General features: G+C 44.2%; 1 protein-coding gene across 6 annotated transcripts in view; it reads right to left on the bottom strand.

The window, feature by feature from the left end:
• Positions 1 to 21,647, bottom strand: part of SLC13A3 (solute carrier family 13 member 3) — an 87,340-nt gene that overhangs the window by 39,499 nt on the left and 26,194 nt on the right. For 4 of the 6 annotated variants that reach the window (XM_082645799.1, XM_082645796.1, XM_082645797.1 and 1 more), the window contains exons 2-3: positions 8,415 to 8,680; positions 5,378 to 5,538 (exon numbers count right to left, since the gene is read on the bottom strand). In XM_082645799.1, coding sequence (XP_082501925.1) covers positions 5,378 to 5,538; positions 8,415 to 8,650 — 397 coding nt within the window. In that variant the 5' untranslated portion in view covers positions 8,651 to 8,680. Of the gene's footprint in view, positions 1 to 5,377; positions 5,539 to 8,414; positions 8,681 to 17,432; positions 17,495 to 21,647 lie in introns of all 6 variants that reach the window. The other 2 variants (XM_082645798.1, XM_082645800.1) reach the window with 1 other exon arrangement.

Raw genomic sequence — 21,647 nt, 5'->3', positions numbered from 1 at the left:
CAGATGAGGCAGCGGAAGCTATTCATACACACACGGCTATGAACAGTAATTATCTGTAGCAATTAAAATTAGGAAGGAGGGAGTTTCACTTTTTCTTTATGTAAATTAGTAATGTGAAAAAATTTGATACCAAGCATTATTTTTTTCTAATGATGATGATAAAACCAATGAAGATGAAGTTGAAAAAAACTTGGAAAACCAAGGTGCTACTCAGCCCCTAGCAGCTCAGCTACTCTTAACCATTTATCCCGGGTCATCCCTGTACTTCCTGTGACCACAGTGACCCAAGTGACCACACGAAAACAGGCCAAAGTCTCCAAAGGTTCTGACTTCCCTGGGTCCAGAAATCGCAGGCTGGTTAGGAGCTTGGTGCTTACGTAAGATCTTATTCAAATAATAACAATCCCTGAGTTTATATTGGGTGGGGGAACTGAGAACTTTCACATTTGTAATCTTACAGCAGCCTCAGAACAGACTGGGAGAGCTGGGCAGGGGTTATTACCTTCCTCTTTACACCTCGGGAAACTGAGGCCCGGAGACATGGGGGAAGCGTGGGATCAGGATGACCCACTGGGTTAATGGCAGAGTCGGGCTTGTTCCCAGGACTACTGATTCCCCACCCCTTGAATCTCACCCCACCTCCAAAGGCACCCACCTGGCTCTGACCTGGAATAGCTAACTCTAATCGAAACTCCCCGGTATGACTGAAATGTTCTTGAAGTCTGGCACACAGAAGGCTCTCAGGAAAGAGTTCTTGTATCAGATTAGGTAAACAGCACCCCAGGGAAAGTCAAAGGTCCCCAGGATAGGCAGTTTTACATCCATTAATTTACTGAGTTCTCACAACTACCTGGGTGGTAAGGATTAATATCCCCATTTTATATATGAGGAAACAGGCGTAGAACAGTTCAGTAACTGGTTTGTTTATTTATTTATTTCACACACTTATTGATTATCTACTACGTGCCAAACAGTGTTCTAGGTGAACAATACTATAGTTCACAGCAATGAGAAAGATTGACACAAGCTCCCATGGAACTTGGAGTCCATGGAGGAGACAGGTAATAAACAAATCCTTCTCAACTAGCAGTCATAGGAAACTTCAAACTGAGTCAAGGTGTAGGGTCTTATTACCCACTCTTTCTAATTCCTGGAACTCTTACACTGGTTTTTATATAATAGCAATTGTATAACTGCCACGTATTAACCATATCTATGTGCCAGGCTCTCATTTCTCATATAAGCCTCACAATGATATGTATGAAACGGGTGGTTTTGTCCTCATTTTATAGATGAGAGAAGAGCCTCAGGAAGAGGCCCCCTCTCCCAGCCTCATGAATGAAGCGGGAAGAGGAGGGCAATGCTTAACTCAGCTTACAAGATTGCTTTTGGAATGACAGCATCTTGGGCATTCCTAAAGGAAAGGCATGGGTGGCAACCTAGCCTTCTTTGGGCAGAAAAAAGGAGGGGGAAGAGTGGTAGAGTTTAGATTCAAAAGCCAAGTGGGCCCCTTACTGGCTGAGGGACTTTGGGCAAATATTTCACCACTCTGTGCATCAGTTTCCTCCTCTGTAAAATGGGCATGATGATAGGGCCACCCTTGCAGGGCTGACGTGGAGGATCTAAGGAGAACATGCATGTAGAAGGAGAAGCCACCACCCATGTGGCCCTGGTCCCCCAGGCAGTGCAAGGAGCAGAGTGTGTAAAAGAACTGAAGAGAAGCAGCAGGGCTGCCCTCCAAGGCTGAGGATCTGCAGGGGCTTGTCCAACAAGCCCTGCCCTGCCCCAGGCTCTATCTTGTTCTGGCTTGTAAGCACAGATTCCAGATTCAGACAAAGCTCAGCAACTAACTCACCATGTTGCTTTGTGCAAAACATTTTGCCTCTTTGACCCTCCGTCTCTTCGTCTGTAAAATGGGTGTCATCTACTCCATAGTACTGTCATGAAGATTAAATGAGCTAATGGGTATGAAAATTTCAGCACAGTGTCTGGCATAGGGTGGGTCTTCAGGAAATGGTAGCTCACATCACCCTTATTGTTGCTCTGGGTGTCCCTCAGGGACTTAAAGCCTCCAGGAGCCTCCTCGCCCCTATCCTGGCCCATAAACAGAGTCTCCACTCCCTCCACTCCTGTCCTTACCTCCTGCCACCACGACAGAGCACAGAAACTGGATGAAAGAGAACATCTCTCTTTGCACTGGAATTACCCATTTTAGGTCTTGGGGCTGATCATTAACTAATCTCCGCTCTCTGATCCCGCCGCCTATGAAAACAGGGGTCTGGCCCAGCCTCCCAGGGTCTCCTGCCTCCTGACACCCTGCAGCGTAAGCGAAAAGACTCTGGAGTTTGCATGACGCTGTGTGTGACCTTGGGCAAGTCCCTTCCCCTTCCTGAGTCTCAGGTTTTTCATCTTCTTTCATATAACGAGGGAATTGGCTTTCATACTTTTTTTTTTTTTTTTTTGCCACTAAACTCTTAGAAAAAACATCTTCTATGGGAGGCAGAACAACAGAGGTTAAGAGTACAGGCGCTAAAGTCAACCAACCTGGATTCAAAATACCAGAGCTGCTGTTTTGGAATTATGTGACCTTGGGGACTACTTTAACCACTTTTTAAATTTCTTCCTCCATTTCCATTGCTCTAAATGAGGTCAGAGCTAGCGCCACGTCATTCAGATGTAAGGCCCTTAGATGAGACCTTGCATAAAATTAAGTACTCAATAAACATTGGTGATTGTTACTTGGAAGCTCAGGGTATAAAGTAGGTAAAGTGGGGGCAGCTGGGTTGAAATGAGAGCAGAGTTAACTGCTTGCTGCCACCCCAAGGTGACTATGAGGTATTCTCTTGGAGCCCCAAGACTCAGGGGAAACAGTTTGAAAGCGGACAAAGCCAATACTAGGCTCCTACTAAGGAATACTAGGGATCTGCAGACTATGGTCCATGGGCTGAATCTGGCCTGCTGCCTGCCAGCTGTGGTTTTCACATTTTTAAGTGGATGGCTAAAATCGGTAGAAGAATAATATTTTGTGATGTAAAAATTATATAAAATTTTAATTTCAGCACCCACAAGTAAAATTTCATTGGAACACAGTCACGCCCACTCACTTACATATTGTCTATGGATGCTTTCTCCCTGCAAGGGCAGAGTTTGAGTAGTTGTGACCAAGTGGCCAGCAAAACGTATTTTACTGTCTTGTCATTTACAGAAAAAGTTTGCCAACCCCTGCTACAGAACATCTCTTCCCTTCCATGTGGAAGACTTTGACCTTGCATAGATCCCGGCTCTACTATTTTACCAACACTATGATTGATTCTTCACCTCTCTAAACCTCGCCTGTAAAGTACTTATAATCATTTCTAGCTTTCAGGGCTGTCACGGAAATAAAATAATCAACACCCTTTACTGCATGATGGGGAAATACCCATACCACAGTAAGTGAGATTAACATAGGTGGCACATGGATCAATATTTAGATTTTTAACAGATATATATTTATTTTCACGCATATTCGAAAAAATATAACTAGCACACAAAGCCCATGGTTTCGTGGAAAATGCTGTGTTCACTGGAGTAAATGATCCAAAGCTACTGGAGCAGATGTAGGATCCCCTCTCTCAACACGCACCTCCCATCTCTGGGTCCTAGGTAGCATCTCTCATCTGCACTATCCTATTCACATCCCAACCAGCAGGAGTAGGAAGCAGGAAGGGCAGTACTCAGAAGCTGCACACACCATTCCCACTCATACCCCATTGGCTAATCTTGGTCACATGACCACATCTAATCACAAGGGAAGCTGAGACATTCAGTCTTTTCTCTGCACAAGCATGTGCCCAGGTAGGGGTTCTATTACTAAAAGAACAAAGGAAGAATTAATACTGCAATCTCTGCCCACATATATACCAATTTAAAACTTCCTTTTAAAATACATTAAAAAAAATAAAATAAAATACATGTGTGTAAAGAAAGATGTTTTAAAGCAGACGGATGTGGCAGCCATTTTGCAACCATGAGGGAAAGACCAAGGGAATCACAGAGATACCAGTGAACAGCCCTGACATCCTTGTGCCTCTGAAATGACCCTGGAACTGCCCTTCTCTGACTTTTTGACATTTGAGGAAAATAAACCCTTGTTCTTTAAGTCACTGGCAGACAGGCATCCTTTTACCTGCAGCCAAAAGAATTCTCACTGATGCAGCTGATTTCATGGGGAAGAGAGTGGGCTCTGCAGCCAGACTGCCTGGATGCAAACTTGGGCTCTACCATTTGCTCGCTGTGTGACTTGGAGAAGTCAGTTCCCCTCTCTGAGCTCTCATTTAGTCACTTAAAAACATGGCAGCTACTTGTGTTTTGTTTTCTTTAGAACACAATTTCAGAGATATAAGTGAATCCAATCCCTCAGTTCATGGCACATTCTCACTATCTGTTGCACAAGGCCACTCTTTTTGTATTATTTATTAATTTGGTCCATTTTATCCCCATTTCCCAATCCCATCCTTCCCAGAGCAACCATTGGGATGCGTTTAATGTGTAGCTTTTCCTTTATGTTCTTGCAAACGTTTTGTCTTTTGTGAGTATTTTTAATTTACATAACGATATTGTGTTCTATATCTCCTTCTGGCTTTTCCAAACACAACTAGGTTTTATGAGATTTATTTATATAACTATATGTCCCTCTAATTCTTTGTTCCTAAAAGCAGCATAGTGCTCAGTGACGTGCACCCACCACACTCAATCTCCTCCTTTACTGGCGATGGTGGCCATACCACAACCCTAAACCTAACCCGAACCCGAACCCTAACCAGCATACCACAGGGAATGCTGCACTAAACATGGTCACATGTGTCTCCTCATGAACCTGTGTCAGAATGCCTTTATCACTTGCATTCAGGGCCAAACTTCTGAGTTCCAGGGTATACGCACTCTTAATTTGATTAAATATTTGTAGAATGCCCTTAAGAAAGGCTGACTGTCCACACTGTCTAGCAGCGCACAGAGTTCCAATGGCTCCCATTCCTACCAACACTGGGCACTCTCCAGCTTTCTTATTTTTGCCAATCTCATTGAAATAAATCTTATCATTGTTTCAAGTTGTATAGTACCTACTTCATGCGGCTGTTTTGAGAGGCCAAGGAATTAATGTACGTAAAGTGCTTAACTCATTGCTTAGTACATAGTAAATGCTCAATAAATGCAAATTTTAAAAAAAGGTGCCATGGTTTGACTTAGTGAATTCTCAGTTATTATTATTAAACTTGGCACATAGTAGGTGCTCAATAAGTGCATCCCCTTGGCCTTCCCCAACACCCTCTGGATGTCCCCACTCCCACTCTTCCACCTTGGGGGAGTTCCTCCCAGTCCCCTCCCACAGACTCACCTGCTTTCTCTTCAGTCTCCCAGCTGAGGTCTTTACGAACCTCCTGGCCAAAGAGACTCTTCAGGATGGCACTGGCGATAGGCAGCATCATGGCAGTGGAGGCCGTGTTGCTCAGCCACATGGACAGAAAGGAGGTGGTCATCATCATCCCTAGGATGAGCCTGGGAACAGAGGGAGTTAGAGGCAGATCTAGAACTGGGGCCTCTGGTTTGTATCCCACTTGTTTACACATGGAAAGTTAAGGCCCAGAGAGGACAAGCTAGTGACCAAGTGGAAACCAAATCCACTCACCACGCTTATTCTAGATCTAAGGAAACTGACTCAGTGTATGTAAGTGAACTGACCTCAGGTGCCCAAGGTAAAGTAGTTCTAAAGATACACCAACCCTGAAATTTTCTCTCCTTTGCCCACAAATCCTGGATAGCTCCCATTGCAGAATAAAGGTGTCTTGGTTTGGCACCAAGACTCTCCACTGTTTCACCCTAGGTGGCCTTCCCAGCCTCCTCTCCCCACCCTTCCCTTCCCACTCCTCTCAGGCACCCCTGCTCAGGCTCTGCTGAGCTTCTTGCCAGCTCCCAAACATGTCTTGATGTCCTGCCTGCCTGCCATTGCTTGGTCCCTCCCACCAACAGGAATCTAAGTTTAGTGATTTGCTTTTCTTTACATTGAACTCTTAATCCACCTGGAATTTATTTAGTTGTATAGAACAAAGTCGGATCTAAGTAGAATTTTTTTGTAAAGAATACACAAATTATTCTAGCACCCACCACTTCTTGAATCCTTCCCTTTCCCACAGATTTAGATTTCTTCTAGATTATTTATTCTGTGTTTTAAAAATCTATTTCTGAACTAGTGTCATACCGTTTTCATTGTTGTAACTTTAAAACATGTTTGACAGCAGCCTCATCCATTTTTCAAGGCCAAATGTAACCTCCTCCAAGAAGTCACCCTATATCTCTCATGTGGGCTCACATTGCACCATGTGTCCCTTAGGTATTAAATTCTGCTCTGTGTTGGGATCAGTTCTATAGATGGAATCTCTCCCATAGGACTGACAGTTCCTCCATGAGGAAACAGCTATAGAGCCTAGCAGAATGCCTGGCCCAGAGCAGATGCTAGAAAATCATGAGTTATTCAGAACCTCCTTCTCCCTCATCGCCACCCCCATTCCCACCACAAAAAGAGCTCTCAAACCTATCCATTCAGTCCATCTCCACTGCCACCACCCTAGTCCAAGGTGGCACTATCTCTCATCTGGATCCCCAGAACAGTCTCTTACCTGGGCTGCATCCAGCTTCTCACCTTCATCTGATCCCCACATGGCAGCCAAGAGGAATTTTTTAAAAAATGCAAATCTGGTCATGTCACTCCCCAGCTTAGAATTCTTTAAAGCAGAGATTGATAACCAGGGGGGCCATGGATATAATTCAGAATGGACATGATAGGGGAAAATACACCTCTATTTTACTAACATCTAATAGAAATTAAATATTTCCTTCAGTGATAAACTTAAGCAAAAAAGTTCAGTATTATTAGAAGGGGAGGACTTCCCTGGTGGTGCAGTGGTTAAGAATCCACCTGCCAATGCAGGGGACATGGGTTCGAGCCCTGGTCCAGGAAGATCCCACATGTCGCGGAGCAACTAAGCCCGTGAGCTACAACTACTGAGCCTGTACTCTAGAGCCCGCGAGCCACAACTACTGAAGCCCGCTCGCCTAGAGCCTGTGCTCCACAACAGAGAAGACACCACAGTGAGAAGCCCGCACACCACAACGAAGAGTAGCCCCTGCTCACCACAACTAGAGAAAGCCCATGTGCAGCAATGAAGACCCAATGCAGCCAAAAATTAATTAATTAATTAATTTAAAAAAATTTTCTCTATTAGAAGGGGAGTTGGTTACCAATAAAGATCACATTATACCGTATCACATTATAATAGTTGAGACATCTTGGAATATCATTGACACTCAGAACTGCCTCAAAATTAGTTATGAAGCTGTTGCTAGATCTCATCATCTATTGTGTTAATAAAGAAGTACATATAGTATTCTATCACAAATTTGTGTGGTTTAAAAAAATTGTTTGGATAAGTGCATTTTGCTGTAATCGTTGTGGTTGTTGTTTTAAATCCTATGTGTTGTGCCTTATGCATTTAAAAACATTACTGGGAAGGAATCCTTAAGATTCAACAAATTGCAAAAAAAAAAAAATTAAAAGAACAACAATGACCTTATTTTAAAGGCCATTCAATCATCTTAAAATAAAAGTTGGAGGGCTTCCCTGGTGGCGCAGTGGTTGAGAGTCCGCCTGCCGATGCAGGGGACGCAGGTTCGTGCCCCGGTTTGGGAAGATCCCACATGCCGCAGAGCGGCTGGGCCCGTGAGCCATGGCCGCTGAGCCTGCGCGTCTGGAGCCTGTGCTCCGCAACGGGAGAGGCCACAACAGTGAGAGGCCCGCATACCGCAAAAAAAAAAAAAAGTTGGAAACCTAGCTAGGGGACCCGAGGCCCTTAGGAATGGACCCTACCTCCCTGCCTCTCCAAGGCCGTCTTTCCATCCACTCCCCACCCACCATGTCACCTTGGCTGGTAAATAGAAAACCAGGATGATAACAGCCAGCATTTACTGTGCAGGTCCAAGCTACTGTATCATCATTTTACAGGCAAAGAGAGGCTAAGTCACCTCCCAGAGGAGGAAAGGTGGGATTCAGCCCCAAGTAGTCTGAGTCAAACTGCTAATATGGCCCCCTCTAAAACTACTGGACAGGAATCCCTGGGGGTGAGGTCTGGGAATCAGCATTTCAACTGATTCCCATGTGATTCTTACGCGTACTTTCGAGAACTGCCCAAGGGTCTAGCACTGTGTCTGGCACACAGAGCGGCTCACTAAATATTTGAGAAATGAATAAACAAGTGGATGGTGGGACATGATGAGTTTGTTGCCCTGGATGACCAGAGCAGGAAGAGTGGGTTTGGGCTCCAAGAGATGTGGTCCCTCTGCCTCGTCACCTCTGGGCTGGACCCATTACCTGGCCTTACCTGGCCGGTTGGACCCCAGTGAGCATCAGGACCTTGAGGGCAATTCTCCGGTGCAGGTTCCACTCCTCGATGGCGCTGGCCATGATCAGACCGCTGAGGAAGAGGAAGTTGGTGTCCAGGAAGTACTGGGCGCAGACCTTGTTGGAGGGCAGGATGCCCAAGAAGGGGAAGAGGATGATGGGCAGCAAGGCCGTCACCGAGAGGGGCAGGGCCTCTGTGCACCAGTACACCGCCATGAGCAGGATGACGAACAGGCAGCGACCTTCCTGCAGGGGGGAGATGCAGGCCCAGGAGGGTCAGCAGAGCTTGGGGTGGCAGAGGGAGAAGAGGTCCTGGAGCAGGGCCCATCAGGGCCCATTCCTCGGGGAGGCAGTGGAGAGGGTAAGTGCCCAAGGCTCAGACTTTGAGCCGGTGGTGTCACCTATGTGAGCCTCATTTTGCTCAACTATAAAATGGGGAAGCTATATCTGTGCATTTTATAGGATTGTTTGACAATAAAATGAAATACCCCATTGTCTTAGAGGTAGACCCTGAGATGAGCATGAGAGGGAAATGTAGTTTGCTCGACAGGGAATCTCAGAAAGTTCTGGAAGGGCAGTGAGGAAGTGAAACAGAGAAGGACGCCAAGACAGTGTATTAACAAGAAGGTTACTATGGAGGGCAGCTGGGGCTCAATCTTGATGGGGACCCTAGAAGACAGTGTAGATCGTGCCTCAGAGTAGTTCCCCTGGGGGGCAAGGAAGCTGGCTATTTACCTGCCAGCTCTTGGTCATCACTGGTTGAGGGCTGCTCATGGGAGCGTTAACTCTCCAGCACTTCGACCTGCCCTGTGCAGCAGCCAGATAACAAGTTCATGCAGAGCATCCCGGGTTCTGCAAGAAGCTATTGGCAGGTGCAGAGTGGTAATTGCCAACAGGGATGTGGAGAGAGCACCAGTAGCAACTGCCGCATCCATACACAGCATTTAGCACAATGTCCAACACTTGGTACCCACTCTGTAAACAGTAATAATAATTACTGATATTCATTGGGCTAGTAGGTACCTGCTATTGTTTATTCCTCACAAAATCCCAGTGAAGTACATATAATTATTATGACCATTTGGTGGATTGGGAAACTGAGATTCCAGGAGGTCAGTAGCAAGGCAACGGTTGTGCAAACAAGACAATCTGCCTCCAGAGCCAACTCTCTTAACCAAGTACCCCACAGCTGTTATCAGCTGAATGCTAGAATCTATGCGTTCAGGTTGTCAATGCAATTTCAAAGATTCAAAACAAAACGGAACTGTGGTTGCCAAGGCTGGGGTTAGGATGTTTGTGTTTTGCGGGGGCGGGGGAGCTGCAAAGGAGCACAAAGGAAACTACTGGGGTGACAGAAATGTTCTAGACCTCGATTGGGGTGGTGGTTACATGGGTTTGTACATTTGTCAAAACTTGTGAAACTATTCACCTGCTGATGAAACAAGAGAGCAGTAATGGTAACATCTTCTGGTACATCAGTGTCCCACAGGATCCATAACAAATAGTGTCTTATTATTCCCATAGTCACTATTTAAATAAAACTGCCTACTGCCCTGACCTTGCTTTCTTATATTCTCTCAAGGCAATGATCTTGCATGTTCCAGTGAACACAGACTATTTATTGGATTTGGTGCTGGCTGGTGCCATTTATTCTTCTTACTTCTTACTCATAGTAGGTTTTGTTGACTTTATTCGGTGTCCACAGCACACTGAACTGAATTCCATCCTAACAGAACATATCCTCAGCTACACAGCACAGGCATCAAACTATGTGCAGACACTACAATTAGTTAATCCATCTAAAGGGGCAAGGTCCAATGGTCCAGGGAGACCAATGAGATGGCTTTGGCAATAATCCAAGCAACAGATACTGGCAGCTAGGGTCTGATGGGAGCAGTGGAGGTAATGAGAAGTCATCAAATTCTGGATCTATTTCTAAGATAGCTTTGCCAAGGATCTGTTATGATGTGTAAGGCAAAGAGAGAAGCCCAGGTTAATTCTAGTTGTTGGCCTCAATGGAAGAATGAGGTTGTCCCTTGCTGAGAGAGGGAAGACTGTTAAGACACACCTACATCCATTTCCAAACCTTGAAAACACATCCTGAGACTCTGCTTAACACGCCCAACACTGGAGAATTTCCATTTCCCAAGTGCCTTAGCTTTTGTACCAGTGTTTACATTCTCTCATGCAATTTACAGACCTACAAAAAGTCTCTTGCAGGGGGAATTTTTGTAAGGCAAATCCTCTTTTCCCATTTGTCTATTTTTTCTTTTGTTGCCTGTGCCTTTGGTGTCATATCCAAGAAATCATTGCCAAATCCAATGTCCTGAAGTTTTTGTCTTATGTTTTCTTCTTAGATTTTTATAGTTTTAGGTCTTATGTTTAGATCATGAGCACATTTTGAGTTCATTTTTGTATGTGATGTTAGATAAAGGTCAAACTTCATTCTTTTGCATATGAATATCCAGTTTTCCCAGCATAATTTGGTGAAAAGATTGTCCTTTCCCCATTGAATGGTCTTGGGACCCTCTCCAAAAATCATTTGACCATACAAGTGAGGGTTTACTTCTGGGCTTTCTATTCTGTTCCATTGGCTTATATCTGTCTTTTTGCCAGTACCACACTGTTTTGATTACTGCAGCTTTGTAGTAAGTTTTGAAATCAGGAAAACTCCTGAGTCCTCCAGCTTTGTTCTTTCTCAAGATTGTTTTGGCTATTTGGGGTCCCTTGAGATTCCACATGAATTGCAGGATGGGTTTTCTATTTCCACACAAAAAAAAAACCCATTGGGGTTTTGATAGGGATTGCACTGACTTTTTAGATCACTTTGGGTAGTATTGATATCTTAACAATATTAAGTTTTCCAACCCATGAACACAAGATATGTTTCCACTTACAGTCAGTCCCCTATTTCTGATGGTTCAACTTAACGATTTTTTAAACTTTATGATGGTGCAAAAGCGATATGCATTCAGTAGAATTTTGAAGTTTGATCTTTTTCCAGGCTAGCAATATGCAGTCTGATCCTCTCTCCTGATGCTGGGCAGTGGCAGCGAGCCTCAGCTCCCAGCCAACCACACCATCATGAGGGTAAACAACCGATATACTTACAAGCATTCTGTACCCAGGCAACCATTCCGCTCTTCAATTTCAGTACGGCATTCAATAAATTACATGAGATATTCAACACTTTATTATAAAATAGGCTTTGTGTTAGATGATTTTTGCCCAACTGTAGGCTAATGTAAGTGAGCACATTTAAGGTAGGCTAGGCTAAACTATGATGTTGAGTAGATTAGGTGTATCAAATGCATTTTTGACTTATGATATTTTTAATTTACAATGTGTTTATTGGGATGTAACCCCATTGCAAGTTGAGGAAGATCTGTATTTATGTCTTTCATTTCTTTCAGCCATGTTTTGTAGTTTTCATTGTACATGTCTTTCACCTCCTTGGTTAATTCCTAAGTATTTTATCCTTTTTGATGCTACTGTAAATGAATTATTTTCTTAATTTCCTTTTTAGATTGTATAGAAATGCAATTGATTTTTGTGTGTTGACTTTGTATCCTGCTACTTTGCTGAATTCATTTATTAGTTCTCACAGTTTTGAGTTGTTGGGGTCAGGGAAGAATAATTGTAAAACAAATCAACACCACTTGAAATGAATATTTTAAGAGGTCAGATTATTGGACACACACTTTAAAGATCGAAAGCAAAAGCAATAATATGGAATCAAATACCACGATTAAAAATTGCCTAAGTTTTGATTTCCTAACATCTTTTTGGTTCCTATACCAGGCAGATTCCTACATATCAGGGATGAGAGATCTTAGATAATCATAGATTTATAAGTATTTATAACTTCCAGGCCTTTGTCCAAGCAAAATTGTATATTGAATCACAAAATAAAACAGACAAACCCTGAGAGTAAAATTTAGTTAAAAGGAGTTTTTCTGGGAGAAGTGGGATGAGGAGCTCCCTACTGGGCCCCCTGTTCACTCCCTCCCTCCCACCCACCCTGGCAAACCTAATACCTCCCTGATCCAGGAATTCAATGGAGGACAGTCAGACCATCGCCAAGCCCCCTGCTTTACGGATATGAACACTGAAACCAGAGAGGCCACAGATAGGTGTCAGGCATGTTTCTAGAACCCCAAACTGGGGTTTCCCAGGCAGCTGAGATCCTGCGCTGCATCTGTTATAGAAAAGGACCTCTTTGTCTCAATGGGTGCTTGGAGCCAAAAGGCATCGTTCCAGGGTTCCACAGAGGCAAACAAAGGGGCAGACCCAACCCAGGTACTCCTAGTACAGCAAACAAAGATGCAGGAAAGTGGCAGCACAATAAACAGCACCCCATTTACAGAAGCTTCTGGAATGCCCACGTTCTGCCAGTGGAGTTTCAGGGACCACCCTGGAAGCCAATGAACCCAAAGGTTCAGACCACAAAAAAGCAAATTTGGCCAACAAGGTCTTCTTAGGGCTTGGAACCTGTGAGTCCACAAATGGACCCGAATATCAGCTAGAGACAGTTTTCATAGCTCAGAGAGGTCAAGTGACTACTCTGAAGACACACAGCTTCCTAGAGATGGAGTCAGGTTTTAAGTAGAAGGCCATGTCCTGGCTCCTTGTGTGGCAGAAGCGTGATACCACTTGTCTCCATCCCCTTATCCTGCTTCATTTTTCTTCATATAACCAATTGCTGCCACCTGTATCTGTCAGTGTTTTCCAGAGAAAGAGAATGGATAGGACATATCTAGATACACGTAAGAGGAGGTTTGTGATAGGATTTGGCTCCCACAGGTATGGAGGCCAGGACGTCTCACGACTTTCCACCTGTGAGCAGGAGAACCAGGAGAGCTGGTGGTGTAATTCAGCCCAAGGTCAAAGCCCTGAGAAGCAGGGGACTGATGGTGTAGGTTCCAATCTGAGTCCAAAAGCCCGAGAACGGGAAGCACCGATGTCCGAGGGCAGGAGAAAGTGGATGGCTCAGATCGAGCACAAGGGAATTTGCCCTCCCTCCACCCTTTTGTTCTATTCAAGGCCTCAGCTGATTGGATGATGCCCACCGCATTGGTGAGGGCAGATCTCAGTCTACTGATTTAAACGCAACCTCTTCCAGAGACATCCTCACAGATACACTAAGAAATAATGTTTCGCCAACTAACTAGGCATCTCTTAGCCTAGTCAAGGTGACATAAAATTAACCTGAAAGCAGATTTTGTACTTTACTGGTTTTCTCTTCCACTAGAATGTAAGCTCTAGGAGGGCAGGGATTGTGTCCCTGAAGCCAAGAACAGTGCCTGGCACATAGTAGGAACCCAAAATATTTATTGAATAACTAATACGTGCTTCTGCAACTCAGACAGTGCTTACAACATGTTCACTATCATCCATTCAGCAAACATTATTCCTGACCACGTGCTAAGCACCAGACTGGGAGTTGAGACTATGAAAATGACTGAGACATAGTCAAGGCACTTTTACCAGGAAATCTGACAGTGCCAATCACAGGACCATTCTCAGTGGCTAGTTCTTCTCAAACTCAAATGACCTTATCAGACTCTACCCACCAAATATCCCCAAGTGGTGTGCTGGTAAATGTTTAACAACTGGCTCTCTGAAAAGACTGTGGATGTATATGTTTGTGTGTGTGTGTAAAAGTTCTTGATTATTATTCAATTCACCTAAGAAGTCACTCATGTCATTGACCAGTGAGTTTAGTTCCACTATGAATGTTGGTTATGTTTTCATTTACATTAATTATTAAGACAAAACAGACACAATGAAGGAACATGTCAGAACGTCACTCACTTACCAATGGTGTGTCTTCTTTACTGAATCAAATGATGGTTTTCAAATACCAGAAGAATAGTCCCTCATTTTTTGTTCTAGTCACAATATAACAGCTATAGACAACATATTTTAAGTGTGATCTGTATTACTAACTTTTCCCATTACCTTCTTAAGTCTAGACAAGCAACCAAACAATGAGCTAAGCCCTGATTTGTAGTGTTTACTGATTTCTATGGTGTAAATATGCCCACATGGCTGATTTCAAGCCACCAAGTTACATCACTGAGCACAGTGTTGGAAAGAGATGGACTGTATCACAACACTCCACAGTCTTTCCTCCGCACGTATAGATGTAAATAACCTCAAGACCATAGATAATAGTAAAAAAATTAGGAAGTGATGAGTTTTGACTGTCTATTACCTTTGTTTTGATATAATTTTTTAACCCCAATTAATAAAATTTCATTTTAAATAGTATCTATGTTTAACAACTAGCTAGCAAAATTCATGAAGATGTAACCATTAGGTCTCATGAGCCAGTACATGGGCTCCAGTCACTCTGTGGGCCTACAGGCAAAAGAACATCTATGGCAAGCCCCCAAGGAATCTGGGTCACATTCTGGTGCAAACTTGACATTCTTCAACCCATGTGTGGTACCATGCTCCATAATGCATCCATTGTTTAAAAATATACAATTATTTGCTGTCAGAGTTGGAAACTTGCTGCTGGCTTTGGAAGACACAACTATCCTGTTTTATGCACCACCTGACAGACCAATAGGTATTCCAGTTTGAAGAATATATGTCTGTCTTAATCAGCTCAGGTTGCTACAAGCAAATACCACAGACTGGGTGGCTTAAACAGCAGACATTTATTTCTCACAGTTCTGGAGACTGGAGGATCTAAGATCCAGGTGTCAGCAGATTTGGGTTCTGCAGAGAGCTCTCTTCCTGGCTTACAGACGGCTGTCTTTTCCTTATGTCCCCACGTGGTCCTTCCTTGGTGCCAGGCATGCAGAGACAAGCTCTCTTCTTATAAGGACTATAATTCCATCATGCCCCCCCCCACCGCCCTCATGAACTAATCTAATCTTACAGCTTTGAAAGGATACTAAATGGATAGTATGAACTACTTTATACCAATAAATTTGATAACTCAAAGAAACAGAAAAACTTCTTGAAAAACATAACTTATTCAACTATCAGAAAAAGAAAAGGTGAATATTTCATTGTCTATTAAAGAGAATCAATCATTTAAAAACTCCCATCAAAAAACAACAGCAATAACAAAAACCCTCTAAGCCCTGCTGACCTCAATGGTAATTCTACTAAACATTTAAGGACTAAGTAGTACCCATCTTACACAAACCCTTCCAGAGAATAGAGAAAAGAGCAGCATTTCCCAATTCATTTTGTGAGGCCACGGTAACCCTGCTACCTGAGTTATCCTTACAAGGGCATGAAAAGAAAAGAAAAGAGAATATTATAATGGTCGAGGTCAGTGGCATGAAAAGCCACCTGGAAAATCTGAACCCTAAGAACTCTGTTCAGAGCTGCCTTTTCTATCATGCCTCACATCACTATGCAGGAGAATAATTATGATAATAATGACAACCAAAACCACCAACATGTTTTGAGTATTTATTAAGTTCCAGGCATTTTACATTAATTCATTTAATGAGAGGTCCTATTATTTTTCAGAGGGGATTATAAATGACATCGATTTAGTCATGCATATAAAGCTATGACCCAGGTAATTCGGTCCCAGGGTAGTGTTGCTGCTCACGAACTGCATATCTAAACAGAAATTCTAATCTTTAAACTCTCTTCCCCTAAACATTTAAAGGGCTCCGAGTATAATGAGAGTTAATGAACAAGTGCTTACAGCTGGCCAGGTACTTTTCCTAGTAATTTACATGCATTAACTCCTTCCGTTCCACAGCCACGCTTGGAGGCAGGTATTATTAGCTCCATTTTAGCGATGGGACAACTGAGGCAAAGAGGGTACGTCAGGTAACCTGCCCGAGGTTGCTGAGGCAGAGGCAGGACTTGAACCCAAGGCGGTCTGACTCCAGAGTTTGCACTCCGCATCTCTGCATGATCCATGGGTGCCCTTGCCACCTTCCTGCAGCCTCTAACTCTCTAGCGTCCCTGGAATCTCTCGCATTCCTAGACCAAAAGAACCCCTCTCAAGCCTGGCCTTGCCATCTATGTCCCTCCATCTCTTCTCCTCTGTGCCCCACTGTCTCCAAAGGGCGTGCTTTTAATAACCACCATGTCCCCTCCCAATTCTCCCATCCAGGAGCCTCATCCTTCTTTCCATTTTGGCTCTTTTTCTCTAGAGAATAATCTAACTGGAAGCTATAGTCCTCCCTCTCTTCATAGGATAGCAACCACCACCACCACAGTAAGACTACTAAGACCCAACATTTACTGAGAATGTACTATGGGCCAGACACCATTCCAACTACTGTCCCTGCGTTACCTCAGTTTAGTTGTGATTGTCACAACAGCCTTATGAAGTAGGTCCCGTGATTATCTCCATTTAAAAGATAAGGAAACTAATGCACAGAGTGATTAAGCAACCTGGCCAAGGTCACAAGGGCAGCCTACTGGATAAAACAGGCAGGTTCCCGGGCCTCTGCTTAGCATTATGTCAGTACAGAAGTGGGAGGTGGGGAGAAGCTAAGCAGGCTACTTCCAAATGTCCAATCAGCATCCGGATGAATAGCAATGAATGAATTTTTTAGCATAAGTATATATAACCCATGTAACTTTGGGGACATACTTATACTAAAAAAATTATTCACTGTTCATCTGAAACTCAAAGTGAACTGGGCACCCTGTATTTTATCTGGCAACCCTAGCTGGACAAATACTCCAAAGATGTGAGGAGGAAAATCCCGAGTGTTCCTTGAGGACCAGAGGTGGGTCACCAGGGCCACTTTAAATCCTGCCTAAGAAGGATTTCTGCTTCTATCTAGGACCCCCCAAAAAGTTCACACACAGCAAACCAATGGAAAACCAGGCACTGGAAGGGCGCAGCCTATCAGAGAAAATGTGTCCCACAAGGAAAGTGTTTCTGGAGTGGGGACCCTCTGCTCCCCCACCTCCTGCGACGCTCGCAAGACGATGTGTCAGAGGATGTACCAGGCCCCCAGTGGGGGAAGCCAGCCGAACAGAGGAGCCAGCAAGCACTCACCTGCTCCCCAGGCGCCTCCTGCCCTCCTGGCTTCTCTCACACTGGATGTCAGAGACCTCTCTCTAGAACATGAGGAAGAGGAAAAACTTAAGGGGGAGTCCGGGAGAGAAGGATCTCCCTCTCAGTGGCTCCCAGCCCGTGGAGCACCCAGGTAGGGGAGGGAAAAAGACTTCTTCGAACCAAGTTCCACATTTTGATCCTTGCCTGGAACTGAACATTGACTTTCTGAGTAGAGATCGTGTTTGTATATTCAAGTAACTGGAGGATTTTAGTTACTTCTCAAGAGTGATGGGGAAAGTCATGGTCTGCAGGAGTTTTAGTCCAGGTTATAGGGGAAGAACGTCCCCTACTGAATACATTTTAGAGCAATAGCTGGAGAGAAAAATAAACATGACTTTTTAAAAAAAATTAGCTTTATGAGCTATAGTTTACGTACAATAAAATGCGTCCATTATAAGTGTACAGTTTGCATTTCAACAAATGTACGTACCCATACAACCACCATCCCAATCAAGACAGAACATTTCCAATAAAGAAATATACATACAAAGGAATATTACTCAGCCATAAAAAAGAATGAAATAATGCCATATGCAGCAACATGAATGGATGTAGAGATTATTATACTATGTGAAGTAAGTCAGATAAAGACAAATATATGATATCACTTATATGTGGAATCTAAAAAAAATGATACAAATGAACTTATTTACAACACAGAAACAGACTCACAGACTTATCAAAGGGGAAAGGTTGGGGGGATAAATTAAGAGTTCGGGAGTAGCAGATACAAACTACCATATATAAAATGGAGGACCTACTGCATAGCCCAGGGAACTATATTCAATATCTTATAATAAACTATAATGGAAAAGAACCTGGGAAAGAATATGTATATGTATATACGTATAACTGAATCACTTTGCTGTACACCAGAAACTAACAGAACATTGTAAATCAACTATAGTTTAAAAAAAAAGGTATAGAATATTTCCATCCCCCAGAAAGTTCCCCTTAGCCCCTTTCAGGTCAATCCTCATGCCCCCTCCAAAACACTGCTGTGATTTCCATTGCTATAGATTGGTTTCTCCTGTTCTTGGGCTTTACTTAAATGAAATGATGTACTTTTGGATTTTCTGCTCAGTATAATGCCTGTGGATTCATCCATGAAGTTGCATGTATCAGCAGTTAATTCTTTTTTACTACTGCATAGTATTTCATCCCGTAAATATACCACTCTTTCTTTGTACATCTTCTTGCTGGTGGAAAGTGGAGTGTTTCCATCTTGGCATTATTATGAATAAAGCTGCTGTAAATATTCAAGGACTTCTGCTTCAGGGGTGACATCCTGCCAGTTCTTTAGTGCAATGTATTAATTCTGCACATTATAGAATGGGGGGGGAGGGGGAGAAGTGTTGGTAAATTCTGGCTGCAAGTGTTGCCTTTCAAAGGCCTTGAGTCCCAGGCATGCATTCTCCCTCTCCCTCTTTCCCCTCTTTTCCCTCTCTCTCTGTTTCTCTCGCTCCCTCCTATTCCCTCCTGGCCCTCTGGGTACTCTTGCCAGGATGTCAACATCAGTCCTTTGTGGAGGAATGATTCCAGATACAGCACGTGTCAGCCAGGGAGGTGATGTGAGGGAAATGGCAGGAGTTGGGAAGTCGATCCTTGGCCCACACGGGGCTTGGGCAGTGAGTGGGTCAAGAGTGTTGCATTACCTTGCTGGTTAGGGATTGCAGCAGGGCCGAGGTGACCCCAAATAGCTTCCTTGCCCCAGCTGAGCTTCCTGTGGGCAAACTGGATTCAGAATTGCCATCTGGATGCCAGACATCTGGTGAGGAATTAATTAGTACTACTGACCCTCACCCCCATCCCTGCACCGCGGCGGGCCTCGAGGACAATAACTGGCTTCTGGAGAGCAGAAGTCTCCCAGGAGGCATGGAGGCAGGGACCAGAGAGCTGGCCTGTGGACACTAAGCGGTGGGCTCTCAGAGATCCAGCGGGCCAAGCCCGTTCCCACCTCCAGGTCTTTGCACCTGCTGTCTCCTCTGCCCGGCCCGCCTGGTCCTCACTCCTTGATCTCTGGCCCCTTGATCTCTGCCCAGCTCACTCCTTCTTGTTTTCGGCCTCATCTCAAAGGTCACCTCTTCACAGACCACGCTATTGTCTGTGGCCTGATCTCCACCATCCAGCCTTGTTCTTGTCAAGCACTTACCAATGGCCGAAGTATTTCTTGTTTGTTCACTTATCATTAGCTCTCTTCCCACCAGACTGTAAGCTCCATACAAACAGGGCCCTTGTCTGTGTTTGTTCACCTCTCTCTTCAGGGCCTCGATGGACATTTGTTAAATGAATGATTAAGTACTCTAAATCAGGCATCACAAGCTCAAATGCAAGGGACAATTTAATGAGCAAAGTGGGCTGGCATAAGAAATATCACCTTGTTTTCTCAAGTCTGATTTGCAATTCTGACAGTGCTGTGGGTACAGAAAACCATCCTTTTAGCAGGGAAAAAAATGCCCAAGTTTGATGATAAATTACAGCTGGCATTGGGCTTTAGTGTCATGGGTGCAATAGGGAGGAGTGGGGACTGTGGTGAAGTGGGGAATATAGGCCCCTTGGAAACAGCAACTGCTGCTCAGCTCCTGACTGTTGTCATGGGGAAACATGGGGCCAATGATGCCAGATCTCCTGTTTTTTCAAGAGAAGCTTGAAATTGTGCTTTTATGCAAAATCTCACCATTTTAAATGATTTGCTCATTAAAAGGAAAGTGTGGGCTAAAAAACACATCTGCAAAATGCATCAGACCCATGGTCACCACTTTATGACCTCTCGTCTGAATGGTTTTAATTAGTGGAAAATCCCAGAAAAGTGCTCACACATACACAACTTGGAATCTAATGTCAAGTTGTTCACAGATTACTAGGAATCAGGATGCTCTGTGAAAAATCCCTGCTCCGTCTTAAAATCCCCATTTTACAGGTACAGAAACTGAGGTCACAGGAGGAGTGATCTCTTCAGGACCACACAGAGCACAAGAGAAGATCTCATGGATCCCTGTCCAAATAGTGGATCAGGGAGTGGGGTCCAGTGAATCCATGATTTTACTCCAGTGCACAGCACGTCTGACCCACCTCTACCTCTGGGCCCCGTTTGGTGAACTCAGAGCAGCCACATGGACACAGGGAGGGTCAGTCTGCGTGTCTGCAGAATGGAATCTTCCTTTGATCCCTCAAGGGCAGATTAGGGTAGAAGGAGGGTAGAAGGCTAGAGTCACATGATCCCGAGACCCTGTTCCTTTGAATTTTAACTTCTGGAGTCCAGAGGTGGGGGTAAGTGTCTGATCTTGCAGGCTCACTTTCTGGGTCATCTCAAGAGTCAGCAGTCTGCCACTTTGCCACTTTGTTCTGTCCAGAGGCTCAGCTTCAGGAAGGGGAATCTTGCTGAGGTGGCCCAGGGTAGACGGAGTCGTGGCTCCAGGTGAAACATCCCTCACATCCCCAGCCTGTCCCCTCTGCCAGCAGAAGCTGGAGTGACTCAGCTAAAACCTCCAGGGGTGGACAAGCCCGAAGGAGACTGCAGCCCGAGAAGACAGGGGGCAGAAGCCAGAAGGCTGGTCCTAACTATGAAGGCTGATTGATCCCAGAGGCCAGAATTTGGAAGAACTTGATGTGGATGTGCTTGGGAGATGGCTGAAATGGAAAGTGGTCAGCTTTCTTTTTCAGAAGGGAAAAGAATGCCAAGGAAATCTCTAGAGCTGGGCTGTCCAAATATAGTAGCTTCGGGCCACCTGTGGCTATGTAAGTTTGAATTAATTAAAGTTAAATGAAATTTAGAATTCCAGTTTCTCGGTCACACGAGTCACATTTCAAGTATTCCATAGCTATGGGAGACTAGTGTCTACCTTTCTCATTGGAGCAGATCTAGAACATCCCCATCACCACAGAAAGTTCTGCTGGACAGAGCTACTCTAGAGAATTCAGGACTGAGGGCCAGGAAGTCTGGGTGTAGTGGTTTGGCCACTGAATTCTTGTGTCAAGTCACTGGGTTCATTCACCTGCAAATTGGAAATAATAATTTTCCGAGATCTACGTCACAGAGGATCCCATTAGAATGAATGCATGTGAAAGCATTTTGAAATACGTACTTGACAGGCAGACTATTTTAGGAGTGAGATTATGAATAAATGTGTTCATTATATGCTCTGCTTTTCCAAA

This window comes from Mesoplodon mirus, assembly GCF_964341445.2.
Source record: "Mesoplodon mirus genome assembly, chromosome: 15".
Taxonomy (NCBI): Eukaryota; Metazoa; Chordata; class Mammalia; order Artiodactyla; family Ziphiidae; genus Mesoplodon; species Mesoplodon mirus.
Note: the sequence above shows the minus strand (reverse complement) of the source record. Positions and strands in the feature narration are given on the sequence as shown.